The 20,550-nt window shown below is 41.9% G+C and overlaps 1 protein-coding gene across 1 annotated transcript in view; it reads left to right on the top strand.

Moving 5' to 3' along the window:
* Window positions 1-20,550, top strand: part of adamts17 (ADAM metallopeptidase with thrombospondin type 1 motif, 17) — an 88,918-nt gene that overhangs the window by 64,764 nt on the left and 3,604 nt on the right. Inside the window, exons 18-22 of the mRNA XM_026377782.1 lie at window positions 8,349-8,508; window positions 12,546-12,681; window positions 13,073-13,277; window positions 14,788-14,940; window positions 19,085-19,262. Coding sequence (XP_026233567.1) covers window positions 8,349-8,508; window positions 12,546-12,681; window positions 13,073-13,277; window positions 14,788-14,940; window positions 19,085-19,262 — 832 coding nt within the window. The remainder of the gene's footprint in view (window positions 1-8,348; window positions 8,509-12,545; window positions 12,682-13,072; window positions 13,278-14,787; window positions 14,941-19,084; window positions 19,263-20,550) is intronic.

Raw genomic sequence — 20,550 nt, forward strand, 5'->3', positions numbered from 1 at the left:
AGACCTGGTTCAATCAAAACATTGAAGAATCCAATGTGGATGTGTCAAGGAGAAGATATGTTGTCAGGACATTGAGCTTTTGGCAGTTGGTCTCAGAACGCGTTATGTTCCCAAGGAATTCAGTCATATCATCACAATCCTGTTACACAATTGTTTACATTCAACCAAGAACAAATGCTAATGTTGCATGTAAAGTCAAACATTGGGACTGTTGCCAGGATACAAACTCAACATTCTGAGGCCCTTGTTATATTATCAGGACATTTTAACCATGTGACACTTTCACCTTACATCTTACTGGATTTTCACAGGAAAGTAAGTAAAGTAAAAGTGTCCTGTCCTACCATAAAAAGTAAAACACTGGATCTACTATATGCAAGTGTCAAGGAGGCCTATGCCTCTACAGCCTTATCACCACAATTTGCTTACAGGGAACACGTCAGTGTGGATGATGCTGTCCTGCTGGACAGGCCAAGCGGTGGAGTGAAACCATTCCTGGAGAATAAATTTGTGGTCTCTAACAAACTATCTTCAGACTTAAGAAGCTACTTGGATGAGTAGCAAAACGTTTCAACCAACTAAAGGAAGTCCAGTTGCCATGACTCAACCTCCAGATAACTCCACCTGGACGACTGAGAATTTTTCGCCTCCTATCAAACACCTCTAAAACCAAGGAAATGGTTGTTCTAAAGGTCTAAACCCCCTCTTCATCCAGTCAGCATTTGTGCTGTGGACCTTGAAGGGGTGCCAGCCTACAAATACAGTATCTTGGTGTGCACCTGGATAAGAAGTTGGACTCGTCACTTCACACAGATGTGCAGTATAAAAAAGGAGACATATATTTTCCCCTTAAGGTGGCTTAGGTCATTAGACATCTGCAGGAAGCTGCTACAAATTATTTACCAAACTACAGTAGCAAGTAATCTGTTTTATGCTGCAGTTTGCTGGGGAGGCAGCATAAAATGGAAGGATACAAGGCAGCTGGACAAACTGGTGCAAAAAGCCTGCAAAGTGACTGGAATGAGGTTTATTACAGGCTGTGGTTGAGAGACACACACAGAAAAAGATTTAGATCATTCTATAATGCAAAGACCATCACCTCCACATCATTCTGATGGACCAGATAAGTAGCTGCAGTGGATGATGCACCTCACTGCATTGCAGGACTGAAAGATACTTCATCCCCACACTTACTTACTACTTATATTATATACATATTTCTATCTACAGGACTACCTGAATTTCACTTTGGAGTTTAATAAAGTTTATCTCATGTTATTTTCATTTCAGACTCTAAAGTTAGGTTTAGGATCACGTTATGAGCACACTACCTTGTGTAAACCCGCCAACCATGCACGTCTATCCGCTAACGCAGCTGCTGCGTGAGACGTCATTCAGACGGTCACATCCAGCCTGCAGACCAGACACCCTGATGCCTTCTTTATGATCTCTGGAGACCCCAACTAAGACACTTCCTACTTTTACCCAGTTTGTGAGCTGTCCCACCATGTTAAAGATGCCTACAGCTCCACTGCCCTCCCCCCTCTGGAGAAGTCGGATCACAACCTGGTAAATCTCCTCCCGCAATACACACCTTTGGTTCAGAGGCAGTCTGGCACCATTAAAACCGTAAAGAGGTGGACAGAGGGCGCACACTTTGCCCTGAAGGGACAGATTGGAAGACTCACGGTAAGGACAGCGATGGACTGACTGACTGCATCTCTGACTACATCAATTTCTGTGTGGACACCCACGTACCCACAAAAACCATTTGATGCTTCCCAAACAATAAGCCCTGGTTCACTCAGGACATCAAAGCCATCCTGAATGACAAAAAGAAAGCATTCAGATCAGGAGACAGGGAGGCAGCGAGGAGGGTCCAGAGACAGCTCTCTGTCAGGATCAGGGAGGTGAAGGAGACGTACAGGAGAAAACTAGAACATAGCCTTCAACAAAACAACACCAGGGAGGTTTGGAGGGGCATGAGGACCATCACTGGCTACAAGTCCAGCAGCCAGGTGACTGTGGGGACTCTGGACCGAGCCAACTAATTGAATAATTTTTTCCAATCTATTCCAGGCTGATCCACAGAGCCTCCTGCAGTTCACTACCTGCTCCTCAGTCCCTCCCCCACACGACTTAGCCAACACCCAAATGATCTCGGGTGAGCAGGTGAGCAGAGAGCTGAACAGGCTTCACCCCACACAGGCTGCAGGTCCAGATAGATTCAGCCCAAGAGTGCTGAAAGCCTATGCTCCTCAACTATGTGGTGTTCAATTCAATTCAATTCAATTCAATTTTATTTGTAGAGCGCTTTTTACAATTGACATTGTCACAAAGCAGCTTTACACAACCAACACATCTTCAACCTCAGCCTGCACCTGGAGAGAGTTCCTCTTGGGTGGAAGAGTCCCAGAGTCCTCAATGACTACAGACTATTGGCTCTGACATCACACATTATGAAGGCTATTAAGAAGCTGATCCTGGAGTTCCTCTGACCTCTGGTCAAACCCTCACTTGACCCCCTCCAGTTTTCCTATCAACCCCAAGTTGGAGTGGATGACGCCATCTGCCACCTGGGAGTATATTTGGGCAACAAACTGGACTGGACTAAGAACTCAGCAGCATTGTACAAAAAGCCGGCTCATAGCTGGCTGTACTTTCTGAGGAGACTCAGGTCCTTCAACGTCTGAAGCACCATGCTGCGGTTTTATGAGTCTGTGGTGGCCAGTGTCATCTTTTATGCTGTGATCTGCTGGGGTTGCAACATGAGGGTGGCAGACACTAACAGACTAAACAAACTGATCACGAGGGCTGGCTCTGTTCTGGGGGTGGAGCTGTACATGTTGTAGCTCTACTGCTGTAGAGCTACAACATGCTGCCCAAACTCCTCTCAATCCTGGACAATCCCTCCCACCCACTGCACAGTGTGTTGGCTGGACAGAGGAGCACGTTTAGCCAAAGACTTATTAACATCAAGTGCTCCACAGAACACCACAGGAGGTCCTTTCTACCTGTGGCCATCAATCTCTGCAATTCCTCCCCCCTCTGTAAGGTGTGGGGGAAGTAAAAATGTACATCTTATAATTGTCATTCCACCATGGACTATAAATATTGACCCATTTTCATTTATCTATTTTACATATTCTGTACATATATTGAGGTCTCTGTATTGATGTTATTGTGTATTTATGTTAGTGTTGGATCTTTCCTGGTTGTGGTTCCCTTTTTTTCTGTCTTTGTTGAGAATAACTGTAATGAGGCAAAACAATTTCCCTCAGACATTATTAAAGTTTTTTAAATCTTGAATCTTTTGTCAGATCTAAAATTTCATTATTCACAGTCAAATTAAAGCCACGAATAATTTATGGATAGTGCTCTAAATAGATGGTGTCATCTGTATGAACAGGAGCCACAACCAAGCCAGCTGTCTTTTAGATGAGGATTACCTGCCATACTGGATTATCTTCTGGAACAATTTTTCCAATCATAAAGGGAAGCAATCTTAGCAATGTCCAATTTTCATGTGCATTACCATCTATGCTGTTACTAAATGTAAAAGTGCATGTAATTGCTTGCAAAAGTGCCTGCAACACATTTTCATAGCCATAGGCCTTAATATAATCACATTTGCATATAACAGCTAAATAGATAGAATTTAGAGTTGAGTGGGAACCTGGTGGCAAATTATCTAAAATTTTAATTGTTGGAATAATAAAACTGGAAGATCTGTTTCCTTAAACTAGTTTATTGTGCATTTATTTATTTTAACATTTTTACAGGTAAATCCTAGTATTTTAAATTTGACATTAATCATGTTTAATTAGAGTCATAGACTTTCATACTACCTGCACTGATTTGTTCCTTAAATTGATTGACAGCACTAGTTTAAACAAAAGGTGCTATCTATCTGACAAAAAAAATAAAGGATCTGGTCCTTTCTTTTCCAGTACTTTTGGAGGGGAGTGTATATCTCATGGTCAGGAAATGGCACTGCAGTACACAAAGGCCTCTACTCCAAAAACTTTCTGAGGAATGATGTCAAGGACTTTCAGCTTCTGATAAAGTACTTCCATCTTATGTGTGAAATCTTATATCTAAACTCTAGACAGATTCTCTAAAATATAAAGCAAGATATGACATTTTTATTAAATTACGGATTTCAAGTTAATTTACCTCATTGAGCTTTAGACCTCCAGGATGCTTTATCCATCATTGTAGCTCTACAGTACATCCCGAAAGTTTTCACAGCACTTAACTTTTTTCCCATTTTATGTGACAGCCTTATTCCAAAATGAATTAAATTAATTATTTTACTCAAAACATAACCCATACTGTAAAAAAAACCAAACAAATTCAAAATGTTTGCAAATTTATAAAAAAAAAAAAATCACATGTACATAAGTATTTACAGCCGTTGCTTAATACTTTGTTGAAGCACCAATTAGAGCCTCTGAGGCATACCTACTGTATTTTTGGACAGTTTCTCCCATTGATCTTTGCAGCATCAGGACACAGCCATTTTCAGATCTCTCCAGAGATGTTCAGTCATGTTCAAGTCTGGGCTCTGGCTGGGCCACCCAAAGACATTCACAGAGTTGTCTTGTATCCACTCCTTTGTTATCTTGACGGTGTGCTTAGGATCATTGTACTGTTTAAATATGAATCATCACCCAAGTCTGACGTCCAGACTGCTCTGGAACAGGTTTTCATCAAGGATGTCTCTGTACATTGCTGCATTAATCATTCCTCGCTCCTGACCAGTCTCCCAGTTCCTGCTGCTGAAAAACAACCCCACAGCATGATGCTTCCATCACCATGCTTCACTGTAGGGATGGTATATGCCAGGTGCTGAGCGTTACCTTCCATACATGAAGCTTGGCATTCAGGCCAAAGAGTTCACAATCTTTGTTTCATCAGACCAGAGAATCTTGTTTCTCTTGGTGGGAAAGTCCTTCAGGTGCATTTTAGCTAACTTTTACTCAGGAGTAGTTTCGGCCTAGCCACTCCTCCATGCAGGGCTGATTGATGGAGTGCTGCAGAGATGGTTGTTCTTCTGGAATGTTCTCTCTCGACAGCGAAATGCTGGAGTTCTTTCAGAGTGACCATTGGGTTCTTGGTCACCTCCCTGACTAAAGCCCTTCTCTCTATGTTGCCCATTTAGGCTGGGCAGCCCATTCTGGTGGGTCCAAACTTCTTCCAATAACGGATGATGGGGGCCACTGTGCTCAGACCTTGAGACCTTCAATGCTACAGAAATGTTTCTGTACCATTTCTCTGATCTGTGCTTCAATACAATCCTGTCTCTGAGGTCTTGTCACGTTTCCTGCTTGGTCCTAGACCAGTTTGTTGTGTCCCTCTCTCTCTTTCTCACCTGGTCATGCTCCCCAGCCACTTCCTGCTATGCTTATATATGGACTGACTCTCTCTCCACTCTCCTCTGCCTTGATTACCTGATCCACTCCACGTGTTTCACTCTTTTTTACCCTTTGTGCAAATTACTGATCAGTTCCACCTGTATTCACCCTCTGCTTTATAAGCTCTTTTCAGCCCTCAGTTGCCTGCCAGAATGTGCCGTTTCAACCCCTTAAAATCCACTTTCCAGCAATTGTTCCTGACCTACCTACATTGCTACCAGACTTTGGACCTGAACCTAACCTTGCCTTTACCTTACCCCTGTATTTGTAGGTCCGCTTATATCTATGGCTCTGACCCTTATCTGACTCTGACTCTGCTTTTGATATCAACCTGTTTTTGTACCTGACCTCTATTTTTTGAATGCTGTCTGTAGTCGTTTTTGGTTCCCTGTTTAGTTTATGTATATCTACCCTGGACCTTTTATCCCCTCTCCCTTAGTCTGTCTATATTTTATTGCCCATCAGTGGTTGTTTCTGTTATTTAGTTTCTGTTGCCTTTCTTTATTTAGCATTCCCGTCACCACACTACATTTTACCCACTTCCCTGCTCCTTGAATCCAGTTTCGGTTTCCTGTCTTAGGTTTGTGCTCTGTAACAACCCTTACAGGTCTAGAGACAATTTCTTAGACTTCATGGCTTAGTTAATGCTTTGACATGCACTGTTAACTGTGGGACCTTATACAGCATTCACTTTCCAAATCATATTCAATCAGCTTAATTTCCCACAGGTGAACTCCAAATATGTTGTAGAAACACTTCAAGGATGATCAGTGGAAACAGAATGCACCAGAGCCTAATTTTGAGTGTCATGAGAAATGTTGTGAATAATAGTTCATGGGACTTTTTTTAAGATTTCAAACAAACATCTTTCACTTTGTATTTCATTTGTAGAATTTTGAGAAAAATAATTATTTCTATCCATTTTTGGAATAAGGCTGTAACATAAAAAATGGGGAAAAAGCTAGGCACTGTGAATACTTTCTGGATGCACTGTATGTCTGTCAATCAGTCCTCAAAGAAAAAATAAAGCAGGGAGAAAGAACAACCCTCCAAAGGAAAATATATATCAGGGCGAAAATGCTCAGTTGGGATGCAAGAGTGAAGATGCACTGAATTCATTAACCTTGAAAAAAGATATGAGACTGCAAAATCATTTAAAAGGAGATACAATTGTAATTTCTATACGACATCCATAAATTTGAAATTCTGTTGTTATTACTGTTCTATATTATTCCACATGTATCCATTACAGAATTGTAGCACTACTGGGTTGTGCTGTATGTGAACGGCTAAGAGCTTAAAGAAATTGAATTAGTCAGCAGATCATTTGCAGATCACTTACTATGAACTGTCACTTACATACAGTGTATCTTTTGTATTACATTTGACTGCATAAATACAGGGAAGACAGTGACTGTGATGAGCCCAACAACTGACATACAGTAAATACAGAGTTAGATGGCCAAGAATTGTGGTTCTGTTTCCCTCTGTATGTGCCAAACTCCAAAATGCTCTAGTTTTTCATATTTTCTAATACTGGGTGGTATGACAGCTCACTGGACTCACCAAAAAACAAACATACAAAAAAAAAAACTTAATCTCATAATTATGAGATACTAAGTCATAACTTATCAAAGTGATGTAGGTAGAAAAATGACACCTTCAACTCAACATACCCAAAACTGAACTTCTAGTCTTCCCTGCCAGACCTTCAACTCAACACAACATCAGCATTAACATTGGATCTGCAGTGATTGCCCCTACTAAGTCAGCCAGAAACCTGGGGGTCATCATTGACGACCAGCTGACCTTCACAGATCACATCGCCACAGTCGCTAGGTCGTGTAGATATGCCCTCCACAATATCAGAAAGATCAGACCCTATCTGACGGAGTACACAACCCAACTCATTGTACAGGCGTTGATCTTATCTCGCCTGGATTACTGCAATGCACTACTGATGGGTTTACCGGCATCCACGACCAAACCCCTCCAGATGATCCAAAATGCGGCAGCACGCCTCATTTTTAATCAACCTAAAAGGTCTCATGTCACACCGCTCTTCAGATCTTTGCACTGGCTTCCTGTGGCTGCAAGGATCAGGTTCAAAGCTCTGTCTCTTGCCTACAGAGTGGTTAACTCCACAGCTCCATCTTATCTCAATTCAATCGTTCAGGTCTACATCCCCTCCCGTCCACTGCGCTCAACCAGGGAACGTCGTCTGGTGGTACCAGCACCACACAGTCGACACCAAGGAAAACTGTTCAGCTCAGTGATCCCACGATGGTGGAATGAGCTGCCTATCTCTGCACGCTCAGCCACCTCACTTGCAATCTTTAAAAAACTGCTGAAAACAGAACTCTTCTGCATCTTCCTTTGCACTTAAAAAAAAAAAAAAAAATTCTACCCTTTCTAACATCTCTTGAAACAGAAACACTTTTTCAATAGCACTTTGTTTTGATGTTGTTTCTTCTTGACTTAGATTTTGTTTGCTTGCCTTGTTCCTCACTTGTAAGTCGCTTTGGATAAAAGCGTCTGCTAAATGTCTAAATGTAAATGTAAATGTAAATATTTTAACACATTTGTGATGTTTCTAGCTCAGATGGTTAAGACCGATTTGACAAACATTTGATGCCTATAGTTTATTAAAATTACCTTTAGATGAGGCAGAGTGAGACCAGGTGTCTCAGTCTTCAAATGTAATTTCACAAGTAAACATTGGGTTATAAGCTACTGCACCTTAGGGGTTTACAATTGTACAGCACCTTCTCCAGAGATGTTTCTGTAAACAGAAGTAAGTCTGTAGAAAAACTAATTTACAAGTAAAAGATGTAAATACATAAGAAAATGCATGATAATTCGTCAGTCATAGGGACAATGTATTAAAAGTACCCAATGCGTCTTCACTGATGAGCCCACACTGTTCCCCAGGTACTGCTCTTCCATGACCAAAGCTATGGGATCCACTATGAGTACACAGTGTCTCTAAGCACAACTCAGGACAAGAGCAATAAGGAGAAGAGGGAACCAGAGTATCTCTACATCTGGACACACAGCAGCTGGCAGGACTGTACTGTACAATGTGGAGGAGGTAACACACACATCCACACACATCTCAGCAGTACGCTTAGGTCATAGCAATGAAAATGTTCGGTCATCATTCATATATATATATTTTTTTTTAATCCATCTCCTCTACTTTCCTTGTTTTTGTCTTTGGAAAGTTTAGTCCTGTTTTTGAGTTCAATGTCACATATGGTCAATTGTATATCTCAATATCTGATTTGACAGAAGATGATGAGAGTGCTGAGAGTCAAGATGTGCCTGAAAGAGGAATTTGGTCAAGTAAAACAAAGCAGAGACATTACAACAGTTAGCAATGTAACTAAAGTCAAATCAAAACCAATTACACGTTCTAATTTAAGTAGTTCATGTTGGCTCAAACTTTATTTTTGTTATACCAAGTTAAACAGAGATGCAGTATTCCAAATCTGAATTCTGTGTACATTCTGTGCTCATTTTCACAACATGGGATCTCAAGCACATTGACTTTTCTCTGCCATTACAAAAAAATAAGCCGAGCTGTTTGCCATGTTGGCATCTGTACAGTCACTGTGCTATGAGGTCACACACTGTAAGAAAATATTACATTTTAGAGCTGAATTTTATTTCCCCCTTGTCATCAAAGCCAAATAGTGTGTGTTGAACACATCTTTAAAATGCTGTGCATTACAAGCCACAATTGTCTGTCCAGGGTTTACTCTGTCTCTCACCCAAGGACAGCTAGGATTGGCTCCAGCACCCAATGCGACACTTAAGTGAGAAAAGCAGTTAGGAGGATGGATGGATCTAATGTTTCTCTGTTTTGATTCTTGCCATACTAGAAAAACATATACAAATTTATACAATGGCTGTCCTGAGTAGACAGGGGGGAGCATCTGCAAGAAAAACAGAATTTAAGGATTCAGCCAAAGAGGGAAATTGGAAGGTCATGCCATTGCTCTAGGTCTTTTGTGACTGACACACATGATGAAATGAAATTTCCACAATACCTTCAAGTCTGTTGATACTTGTATTCCTAGTTTTGTGATACCAGGATGGAATAAAGGAGGTTGTAGGCATCAAACTGAAATTGGCTTATATTTACAATTAAGTTAATGAAAACTAAAATATCCATTTACTTTTGTCACGTAAATAAATGTACTAATAAATTAAGAAATCACAAATTTAGTTGTAAATGCATTAGAAGTTCCAATATTTTTTTGAAATGGGGTTTGTACTTCTAAGCAGGCTCTAAGTAACATAAGTTAAGTTAAATGGAATGGAACTGACACTTTTCTGCCTTAATGAAGAGGTGGTTCTGCAACAGATGTTGCATTACTCTCCACACGTGTTTCACATGTTTAGTTTCAGATCTGGAAAAAATTAGAATGTCATCAAGATATACAAAGAAACTTATTCAGCATCTCTCCCATTCTGAAACACAGCAGGAGCATTGGTCAGTCTGAAAGGCATTACCAAATATTTGTAGTGTCCAGAGGGTGTGTTGAATGCGGTCTTCCACTCGTCTCCCTGCCTTATCCGGACCAGATAAGCGTTGCGCAAGTCCAATTTGGTGAAGATGGTAGCTTCCTGTGAAAGCTCAAAGGCAGAGGAAATGAGTGGAAGAGGATAGCGGTTCTTAACAGTGATATTGTTCAAAGCCTGAAACTCAATACAGAGATGGAGGCCTCCGTCTTTCTTTCCCACAAAAAAGAACCCGCCCACCACCGGAGAGGAAGAGGGACGAATCAGCGCTGCAACTAGTGCTTTGTTTAGATATTTCTACATGGCAAACTTTTCAGGAGTAGAAAGGGAGAACAAATGACCTTGTGGGGCAGAGGTCCCGGGTAAAAGCGCAATTGCATAGTCATAGGTCTGAGGGGTGGTAAGGAGGCTGCCTTAACCTTATTGAAAACTTCTTTAAGGCTCAAGTATTCAGGTGGGATGGCCGAGTGGTCGGGAAAGTCCTCCACCGGTTTGATAGTCGGGCATCCCGAGGGAGATGCAGCCCAAGCAGACAGGTGAGAGAACAGATCAGGCCCCAACCAAGAACCCTGCCTGTGACCCAGTCGAGGTGGGGGTTGTGTTGTTTTAGCCAAGAACCTAAAACCAAGGGTAGATCATGGGAGTGAATGATGTGAAACATGATAACCTTGTGATGGTTCTCAATGGATAAATGAACAACGTCAGTAAGAGCAGAACAGGGATGGATGATGTGGCCATCGAGGGCCCTTACCTGAACCGGGCGAGAGAGGGGGAAAAGTTGTAGACCGAGATTGTTAGCAAGTTGTTGGTCCATAAAGTGATCAGAGTCAGCTACGGAGTCAATGAAGCTGGGATGTTTAATACCTTATCCTGTAGGTGAATCTTGACCTCAGTGAGTGGGATTCAAAGTGTGGCTCAGCAGCGCTCCCCGGTCTGCTGCTGAGCCACTGGCTGGCCACTGCTGGCTTTGGAGAGGAGGCTTCAGGCGGCAATGTAGCAGGTGAACGAGTGGAGTTGCTGAAGGAGGATCTATGAGGAGAAGAACTACGAGATGGAGGGTGAGTCCTGGTATGCTCTCTGGTTTGATCTCTGGTCCTGCGGTCAGTACAAATGGCCAGGTCAATTAACTCATCTAGCCTCCCAAGGAGCTCTCGAGCGGCTAATTCATCCTTTACCTTTTCAGGCAATCCTTGATAAGCTCCTCAGAGAAGGTTTTATATGACGAGCAGACTGGTGAAGCTCGGCTCCACTGTCATCGCCCAGGCTCTTTCAGGTCCGGTGAGCAGCGAGAGCACAAACCTTAGCCTGTCCAGAATAGAAAAAAGAAGGCTGTAACTGGAAATAGATAAAACATTGGGTGAGAAAGGGCCGACAGTTGTCTGGATCTCCGTCATACAGTGGGGGTTTGTTTAACACTAATTCACGAACAGGGGATGGAACAGGTGTTGGTTGCAATTCCTGTGAAGAGAGCTTACGATAATTTTCTCCCAGGCCCTGGACGGTCGTAAAAAGGGTTTCAACCTGGCTCCTCCAGATCTGGTTTCTGGTGGAGACAGTTTCATGCCCAGATAGTTCTGTCACGGGGCTAGGATCAGACTCCATGACCAGAGAACGTGCAAAGTCAATGCAGAAGCACAATATTCAAACAATCCGACATCCACAATCTAAAACTCTGTGGTAAGGCAGTGAGGGGTCATACACAGAAAAGGTGTATGAGGTCGTTGATAGGGCAGATCCAAAGGCAGAGTATTGGAGACGGTCCAAAGTCGTACACAGAGAGGTCCAACAAGGAGGCAGAGAAGAGCACAAGGGGGAGATACAGGGAGGAAGGCAGGTCGAGAAGAAGAGCAATTCAGGTAAGGGGAGTACACTCACTGTACCGGAGGTTCAGGCTGAGGCAGATTTAGGTAATGGGGAATGTGAGTCCTATCCTGGGAAACAGAGCGAGGAATGACACAGTTCAGAGAGGTGGTTAGCAGAGGCTGGTCAGGGCAGTCAGTCTGAAGGTTATTTCTGGATAGACTGGCTCTCAGGTTGATGTTAGACTATCTTGCAAACTTGGAGACAAACAGACCTGCTAATAAAGGGAAGGGGAGACACAGGTGCAGGCAATTGGCAATCAACAGGTCACCTGACAAAAGAGAGAGAGAGAAAACGGGGAACAGGCCAAACCAGGAAATCAGGGGCAGAAAGGCAGGAGGAGCTGGAATCATGAGAGTTGTGCAATGGAGTTTGTGGAGCTGTATATGATTTTTCAAATGGGACAAAGTTTGTAGTACTGAATGCAAAAACAAACAAGCACCTGAAATGCTCCATCTTCCTCTTTGGTGGAATAAGTCAATGACTGAATGAGCCCAGAGTGGTTGAGAAAGATTGTCGAAATTGGCACCCATCTTGTTTCTCATCTTTCTCTCTGTCACAGCCTCCTCACCAACAACGGATTTTTTCCAGACTAGCTTCTTCGGTCTGCTGCCTTTACTGCTGTCAAAGGACAGTGGAGCCACCACAACTGGCCGATACAGCATACTTAGGAGCTGTAAGCCTGTTGCACACATTCATTGAATGTCTGTGTGTGTGCGTGCATGTATACTGTATGTGCAGGTGAACGGAGGACAGTGGTTTCTTGTATGAGGATAGCCAACAAAACCATGGATGTGGCCAATGATAGCTACTGTCAACCTGAGAACCGACCACAGCCCCAAGTACGGCCCTGCAACTCTCACCCCTGCCAGTACCGGTAAGGCACACACACATAAACCCAAATACACATACATGGGTTGTTTTTGTAGTTGGTGGTTCCTTGTAGACTTTTTTTTCAATACGGATACTGCAACTGAACATAACTGAATTAGGATTACTCTGTAAAACTGACAGCTAATCCATAATAACTGTGGCGTAAGAGAATTTGCCTTTATTACACATGCAGCATAGAATCATCAATAACTAAACAGGTCAAATAAAAATTCAGGAAGCACTGTATGGTAACACTGTCAGGCAATGTTATGATCATGGAATGCTGATTTTGTCAGCTGGGCTGTCATATAATAGATGCAACCCAAGACTCAATCACCTCCTCATTCACACAAAAAGCAAACTGACTGTCTTTAAACACTTTCTGTTTTTCATAGGTGGGTGACAGGAGAGTGGGGGTCTTGCTCTGTCACATGTGGTAAAGGTTTTCAGCAGAGGGAGGTGGTTTGTGTTTACCACCTACAAAATGGCTCACTTATCCATACCAGGGACCTGTACTGCCAAGGAGGAAAACCTCCTGTTCTGCAGGGCTGTGAGGGCCGCCTCTGCCTCACTGTATGGGAGGCTTCAGAGTGGTCCAAGGTACATTATACACACTGTGTTGATGTAATGTGAAAACCATTTTCTTTTTAAATTCAGTTCACTTAAAGTGAGCTGGAGTACCCAGAAAACCCCCAACAGATCCCAGGAGAACACACAACAGTTAAGATCAACTTATCACAAATGGGTACTGGAGAACCAACAGAAAGAACGGACATTTTACTTAGTGCTCAAAGGTTTCTCTTGAATGACCCTTTTGAGACAAACAGTCAAAATCAAGATTTACTTGATTACGCTTAAAAGAAAATACTAATTGATTTGCTTGTACTGTATGCCCACTAGTAACAACTGGAAGTTCTGAAAACAGAAGTGGCATAGACTTGAGTCATTGATCTCCGAAGGTGCATCAGGGAAACAAGCAATTTGTTTCTTCATGAACAAATATGTTGGTACCCAAAAAGGGGTACTGAGATCAAAAAGAGTGCATAGAGCCTATGGCTTTACCAGACAACCATAACTTACCTGTGATCATCAACATCTGGGCATAAACCTAGTGACAATTAGAGAAACCTTGCTGTTTCCAGGGAAAATGGAGAACTCACCTACAATGGCAACAAGGCTAGGCCAGGCATACGTACAGCAGTAGAGCTAGACCTGCAAGTGGTGTATCAAGAAAGACATATGTATCCACTTCTTGATCTCTTCATTTTTGTTTGTTTTGTTTGTTTGTTTACTCTCTGTGTCTTTCACCAACCTGTACAGTACTGTTTTTCCACTGGATGAGGAACACCAAAGATAATTATAGTTGTCTATGTGGCTATCACTATTCATCAGTATTATGAGAGGCATGGCAAAAAGATTTTGAAAGACTGATTGATTGAAAGATTTAATAGGCCAAAGAATCCACCCCAGCCAGGTTGTCTGGAGCCTGCAAAAATGACAATATTGAATAGTTCACTCTCCAAAGGAATGAGCTATTGTAGATGTTGCAGTCCTGGTCAGATCTCAGCATTTGTCTCTCACATTGTAAATTATGAGAGACCCTACCTATCCAAATTTAGCTTGTGGAAAAAGGTCTTTACGTGTTGGGTCCCTAGTAGGAGATTTTTTTGAAAATTTTCTTTTATTTTATCTTTTTGATAAAAAAAGCATTGCCTATTTGTAATGTATGTTATTTAAAACAATAGATATCCTTCTAAGAGATTATTTCAATATATATAAGGGACAGCAGTAGCTCAGGGGGTAGAGCAGTTGCCTGCGAATCCAAAGGTGAGTGGTTCGATTCCCAGTTCCTCCTGGCTATTTGTTGAAGTGTCCTTTGACAAGACACCAAAACCCTGTAGCAGTGCCAACTCAGTCTGGCAGCTGTCCAAAATGAATTTCCCCAAGGGGATCAATAAAGTATGGATTGTTATGACACTGTAGATAGACTGTCCAGATTTCTTTTCTGTTAATCGTGGTGTCTTCAAAAAAATTTACTAATACTACAAATACTTCTAGTTCTGTTATCCTCCTTTTCTATGTATTATTATTTTTCTGTCATTTGCACCAGTGCTCATCAGACTGTGGTCAGGGTGTTCGTAGAAGGACAGTGTCTTGCACAAACCCTCAGGGTTTATGTGATCCTCTGTCCCAGCCCACTCAAGAGGAGCCCTGTGAAGACCACTCCAGATGTTATGAATGGAAGACTGGAGATTGGGCCAAGGTAAGACCATCTTAAAATGCCATTGTTCATGTACAGTTGGAGTCAGGTGGGATTGAATGCCTTACTAATCACCCAAGCACCTTTTCCAGTTTATCAATAGTCTCAAACATTTGTAGTAACATATTTTGGAGAAAATAACAAACAAAATTCTGATTACATATTTTTGCGTATGGTACAGCGTATGGGGCGGCTGTGGATCAGAAAGTAGAGCAGTCATCTACCAATCATTGGAACGGTGGATTAATTCCCAGCTCAACTTGTCACGTGTCAAAGTGTCTTTGGGCAAGATATTGAATCCCAAGTTGCCCCCAGTGAGTCAGGTCAGCTGTGTGGCAGCTCTGCCGTTGGTGTGTGTGCTTGTGCGTGCAAATAGGTAAATAAAAAGCAGTGTAAAAGTGTGTTCTATAGGTATTAGCCATACTATCAGGCAAGTGTGGGAACAGGACAATGGTCAAAGGATTTCAATTGATACCTAGTGGCACTCAAAGTGCCGTTATCTAGCCTGTAGAAGTCTGTGTGTCCCACCATGGATACACCTTTCTACCATTACTGACCTACCACCAATCAAATGTTACAGGTTAGCATAACATTCACATCATGTGTCATGTGTGCTCAGGGTGAACCTGCTTTCATCTGTGAAAAGCACAGGGCGACCCACTGACTGTTTACTCTCTGTGTCTTTCACAAACCTGTACAGTACTGTTTTTCCACTGAACGAGGAACACCAAAGATAATTATAGTTGTCTATGTAGCTATCGCTATTCATCAGTATTATGAGAGGCATGGCAAAAAGATTTTGAAAGATTGATTGATTGAAAGATTGAGTAGGCCAAAGAATCATTATACACACTGTGTTGATGTAATGTGAAAACCATTTTCTTTTAAATTCAGTTCACTTAAAGTGAGCTGGAGTACCCAGAAAACCCCAAACAGATTCCAGGGGAACACACAACAGTTAAGATCAACTTATCATAAATGGGTACTGGAGAACCAACAGAAAGGATGGACATTTTACTTAGTGCTCAAAGGTTTCTCTCAAATGACAAGCAATTTGTTTCTTCATGAATAAATATGTTGGTACCCAAAAAGGGGTACTAAGATAAAAAAAAAGAGTGCATAGAGCCTATGGCTTACCTGTGATCATCAACATCTGGGCATAAACCTAGTGACAATTAGAGAAATCTTGCTGTTTCCAGGGAAAATGGAGAACTCACCTACAATGGCAACAAGGCTAGGCCAGGCATACGTACAGCAGTAGAGCTAGACCTGCAGGCCAAAGAATCCACACCAGCCAGGTTGTCTGGAGCCTGCAAAAATGACACAATGTTCACTCTCCAAAGGAATGAGCTATTGTAGATGTTGCAGTCCTGGTCAGATCTCAGCATTTGTCTCTCATATTGGAAATTATGAGAGACCCTACCTATCCAAATTTAGCTTGTGGAAGAATTTTTTTACGTGTTGGGTCCCTAGTAGGAGATTTTTTTAAATGTTCTTTTATTTAATCTTTTTGATAAAAATAAAAATGCAGTGCTTTTTGGGAATGTGTCAATAAGCATCAAAGCATCGCTTATTTGTAATGTATTTTATTTTAAAAATCCATCTCAGAGATTATTTAGTTACATTACACAGCATGAGACTGTAGATAGACTGTCCAAATTTCTTTTCTGTTAATTGTGGTGTCTGTGTTTTACAGATGAGCTTTTATGTTTGGGTTCATGAGCAGATCCTTTCTTTCTTCAAACTTTAGCCTTTTAGCCATCACTTTGTCCCACAGTTTTAAGGCCAATGTTTCTGCAATGGCTCTGATTGATTTCCCCATCTTCTCTCACCTTCACAAATGCTTGTTTTTCACCCATAAACAGCTCTCTGGTTTTCTACACCTACGAAAGCGCTTTGAGTACCGATTAGGTAAAAAAGCGCTACTTGTGTGCAGACTATTTACCATTTACTTCTCACCTTTTGGAATTTCATGGTTTTCTGCATTAATTGGTCATAAAATGTGCTCTGATCTTCATCGAACTCACAACAATACAAAAACACAGTCTGCTGAAAATAATACTACACAAACATTATATGTTTTCATGTTTTTATTGAACATAACATGTAAACATTCCCAGTGCAGGGTGGAAAATATATGTGATCCCCTAGCCTAATGACTTCTCCAAGAGCTAATTGGAGCCAGAAGTGAGCCAACCTTGAGTCCAATCAGTGTGATGATATTGGATATGTTTCTGAAAGCTGTCCTGCCCAAACAACAACCAAACAAACCAGTTTTGGGTTTACTGGTTTCAAGAAGCACTGCCTGATGTGAACCATGCCTCGCAGAACAGAGCTCTCAGAAGACCTACGATCAAGAATTGTTGACTTGCATTTACCCCTGGCGTGGTCGTCCTGTAAAGATGACTGCAAGAGCACAGCGCAGAATGCTGAATGAGGTAAAGAAGAGTGTCAGTTAAAGACTTACAGAAATCTCTGGCACATGCTAACATTTTTGTTGACACGTCTACAATAAGGAAAACATCAAACAAGAATGGAGTACATTGCTGAAGTCATTGCTGTCCAAAAAAAACCCATTGCAGCACGTTTTAAGTTTGCAAAAGAGCACCTGGATGTTCCACAGCACTACTGGCAAAATATTCTGTGGACAGATGAAACCAAAATTTAGTTGTTTGGAAAAAACACACAACCCTATGTGTGGAGAAAAAAAGGCACAGCACAGCAATATCAAAACCTCATCCCCACTGTAAAACATGGCAGAGGGAGCATCATGGTTTGGGGCTGCTTTGCTGCCTCAGGGCCTGGACGGATTGTTGTCATTGATGGAAAAACGAACAAAAACGAATCAAAAATTTATCAAGTCTTGATAAACTATGGAATTCGCTTTTGTTCGTTTTTCAAGACAAATGTCTTGATAAACTATGGAATTCGCTTTTGTTCGTTTTTCCAGGAAAACGTAAGACCATCTGTCCGCTAACTGAAGCTCCACAGAGGATGGGTGATGCAACAGGACAATGACCCAAAGCATACAAGTAATTCAACAAAAGAATAGCTTCAACAGAACAAAATACACCTTGTGGAGTGGCCCAGTCAGAGTCCTGACCTCAACCCGATTGAAATGCTGTGGCGTGACCTTAAGAGAGCCATTCATACCAGACATCCCAAGAATATTGCTACACTGAAACAGAGTGGTCCAAAATTACTCCAGATCGTTGTGCAGGTCTGATCTGCAACTACAGGAAACGTTTGGTTGAGGTTATTGCTGACAAACACGGGTCAACCAGTTATTAAGTCCAAAGTCCACATACTTTTTCCACCCTGCACTGTGAATGTTTACATGTTATGTTCAATAGAAACATGAAAACATATAATGTTTGTGTATTATTATTTTAAACAGACTTTGTTTTTCTATTGTTGTGACTTAGATGAAGATCAGAGCACATTTTGTGACAAATGAATGCAGAAAACCATGAAATTCCAAAAGGTTCACAAAGTTTTTCTTGCCACTTTAAATGCAGTCTGTACATGCCAACCCAAATCTGAAAGTGAGCTACACATTTAGTGCTATTTATATTTTGAATAATCAATCTAATAGGACACACCTGGGCAACAAAACACACCTGCCGGATCCAGACGTAAACACCTTGTTAATCTTTTGTCTCATTTTCATCTTTTGATGTCAAACTCAAATGTTTTCAGCCTATAGCAGAAATTAAGGAACTGGGCCAACCTTTCCTCCTTTTGGAGGGTTAAAACAGCCCAATCATTTGTATTGTATTATAATACTGTAGTGTCATAGTACAGCTCAGAGACAGCCTGATAGCCTTTCCCATTTTCACTTTATGATCAGACATGTTGAAAAAACACTTTGGGAAATGTGCTTATTCACTGTCTTTCTGAAATTTAGTGTGAAGACCAATACCAATATCATGACTGTGTGTTTAGATCAGTTTGGGGGTAGGGCAAGTTTTAGTCTTCTTAACATTAAGAATATAACCAGTGTGACTAGCCTGGTTGTGCAAAGCACAATAACTCCAACTACCAACAAATGAAAAGATCAGTAATCAATTTACACGTTACTTTTAAATCAAAACCACTTTCTTTCACTAAAATGCCCAACAATTTATTATTTTATTGTTTGTTTCAGTGCTCATCATCCTGCGGAAAGGGCCTGCAGTCACGTGTGGTCCAGTGTATGCACAAAGTGACTGGTCGTCATGGTAATGAATGCCCAGTGACACTGAGACCACCAACCTACCGACCCTGTCACCAAGGTGCCTGTAATGAGAAAATCAATGTGAACACCATCACATCCCCCAGGCTAGGTGAGACACTTTTCACAGGACTAAAGATGCCTACAAAGGAACACCTTCTACTGTTGACATTTAGTAGACAATATATACATAAAAAAAAATTGAGGGTCCAGCCGTATCTTAGCTGTTCCTAGGACTGCACTCTTCAGGACAGAGATCTCAGATGTTGTCTCTGGGATCTGCTGGAGCCACTCTCCCAGTTTGGGAGTTACAGTCCCCAGTGTTCCTATCACCACCGGTACCACTTGTGCCTTCACCTTCCACATCTTTTCCAGCTGTTCTTTCAGCCCTTGGTACTTCTCGATCTTCTCGTGCTCCTTCTTCCTGATGTTGCTATCACTTGGGATTGCTGCATCTATCACTACAGCCTTGTTCTCCTGTTTGTCCACCACTACTATGTCGGGTTGGTTGGCCATTACCAGTTTCTCAGTCTGTATCTGGAAGTCCCACAGGATCTTAGCTCTGTCATTTTCGACCACCTTTGGAGGTGTGTCCCATTTTGACTTTGGGACTTCCAGCCTGTACTCGGCACAGATGTTCCTGTACACTATGCCGGCCACTTGGTTATGGTGTTCCATGTCCATGTATGCCCTGCCTGCTAGCATCTTGCATCCCGCTGTTATGTGCTGGATTGTTTCAGGGGCATCTTTGCACAGCCTGCACCTGGGGTCCTGCCTGGTATGGTAGAACCCAGCCGCTATCGATCTTGTAAACAGAGCCTGCTCCTGTGCTGCCAGGATTAGTGCCTCTGTGCTGTCTTTCAGTCCAGCTTTGTATTTGTCAACATCAGCCACTTTTTCATCTGTCTGTGATACATGCCATGCAAGGGTTTGTCCTCCTTCCTGATGTATTCATGGAGCTTAGTTGTTTCATCCTGTATAGTGGCTTTGACGCTCACTAATCCTTGGCCTCCTTCCTTCCGTTTAGCATACAGTCTCAGGGTGTTGGATTTGGGGTGAAACCCTCCATGCATTGGGAGGAACATCCTTGTCTTGATGTAAGTGGCTTCCATCTCCTCCTTTGGCCTGCTTATTATGCCAGCGGGATACCTGATGACCGGGAGGACATAGGTGTTGATCGCCCAGATTTTGTTCTTCCCATTCAGCTGACTTCTCAGGACTTGCCTTACCCTTTGGAGGTACTTAGTGCTTGCTGTTTTCCTTGTGGTCTCTTTGGGGTTACCATTTGCCTGTGGGATTCCAAGGTATTTGTAGCTATCCTCAAAATCTGTATAGGATAGCTACATATATAGCTACATATATAGTTTATACACTCAGATTTCATGAGTATTATTTTGATA

Source organism: Anabas testudineus, chromosome 3, assembly GCF_900324465.2.
Source record: "Anabas testudineus chromosome 3, fAnaTes1.2, whole genome shotgun sequence".
NCBI lineage: Eukaryota > Metazoa > Chordata > Actinopteri > Anabantiformes > Anabantidae > Anabas > Anabas testudineus.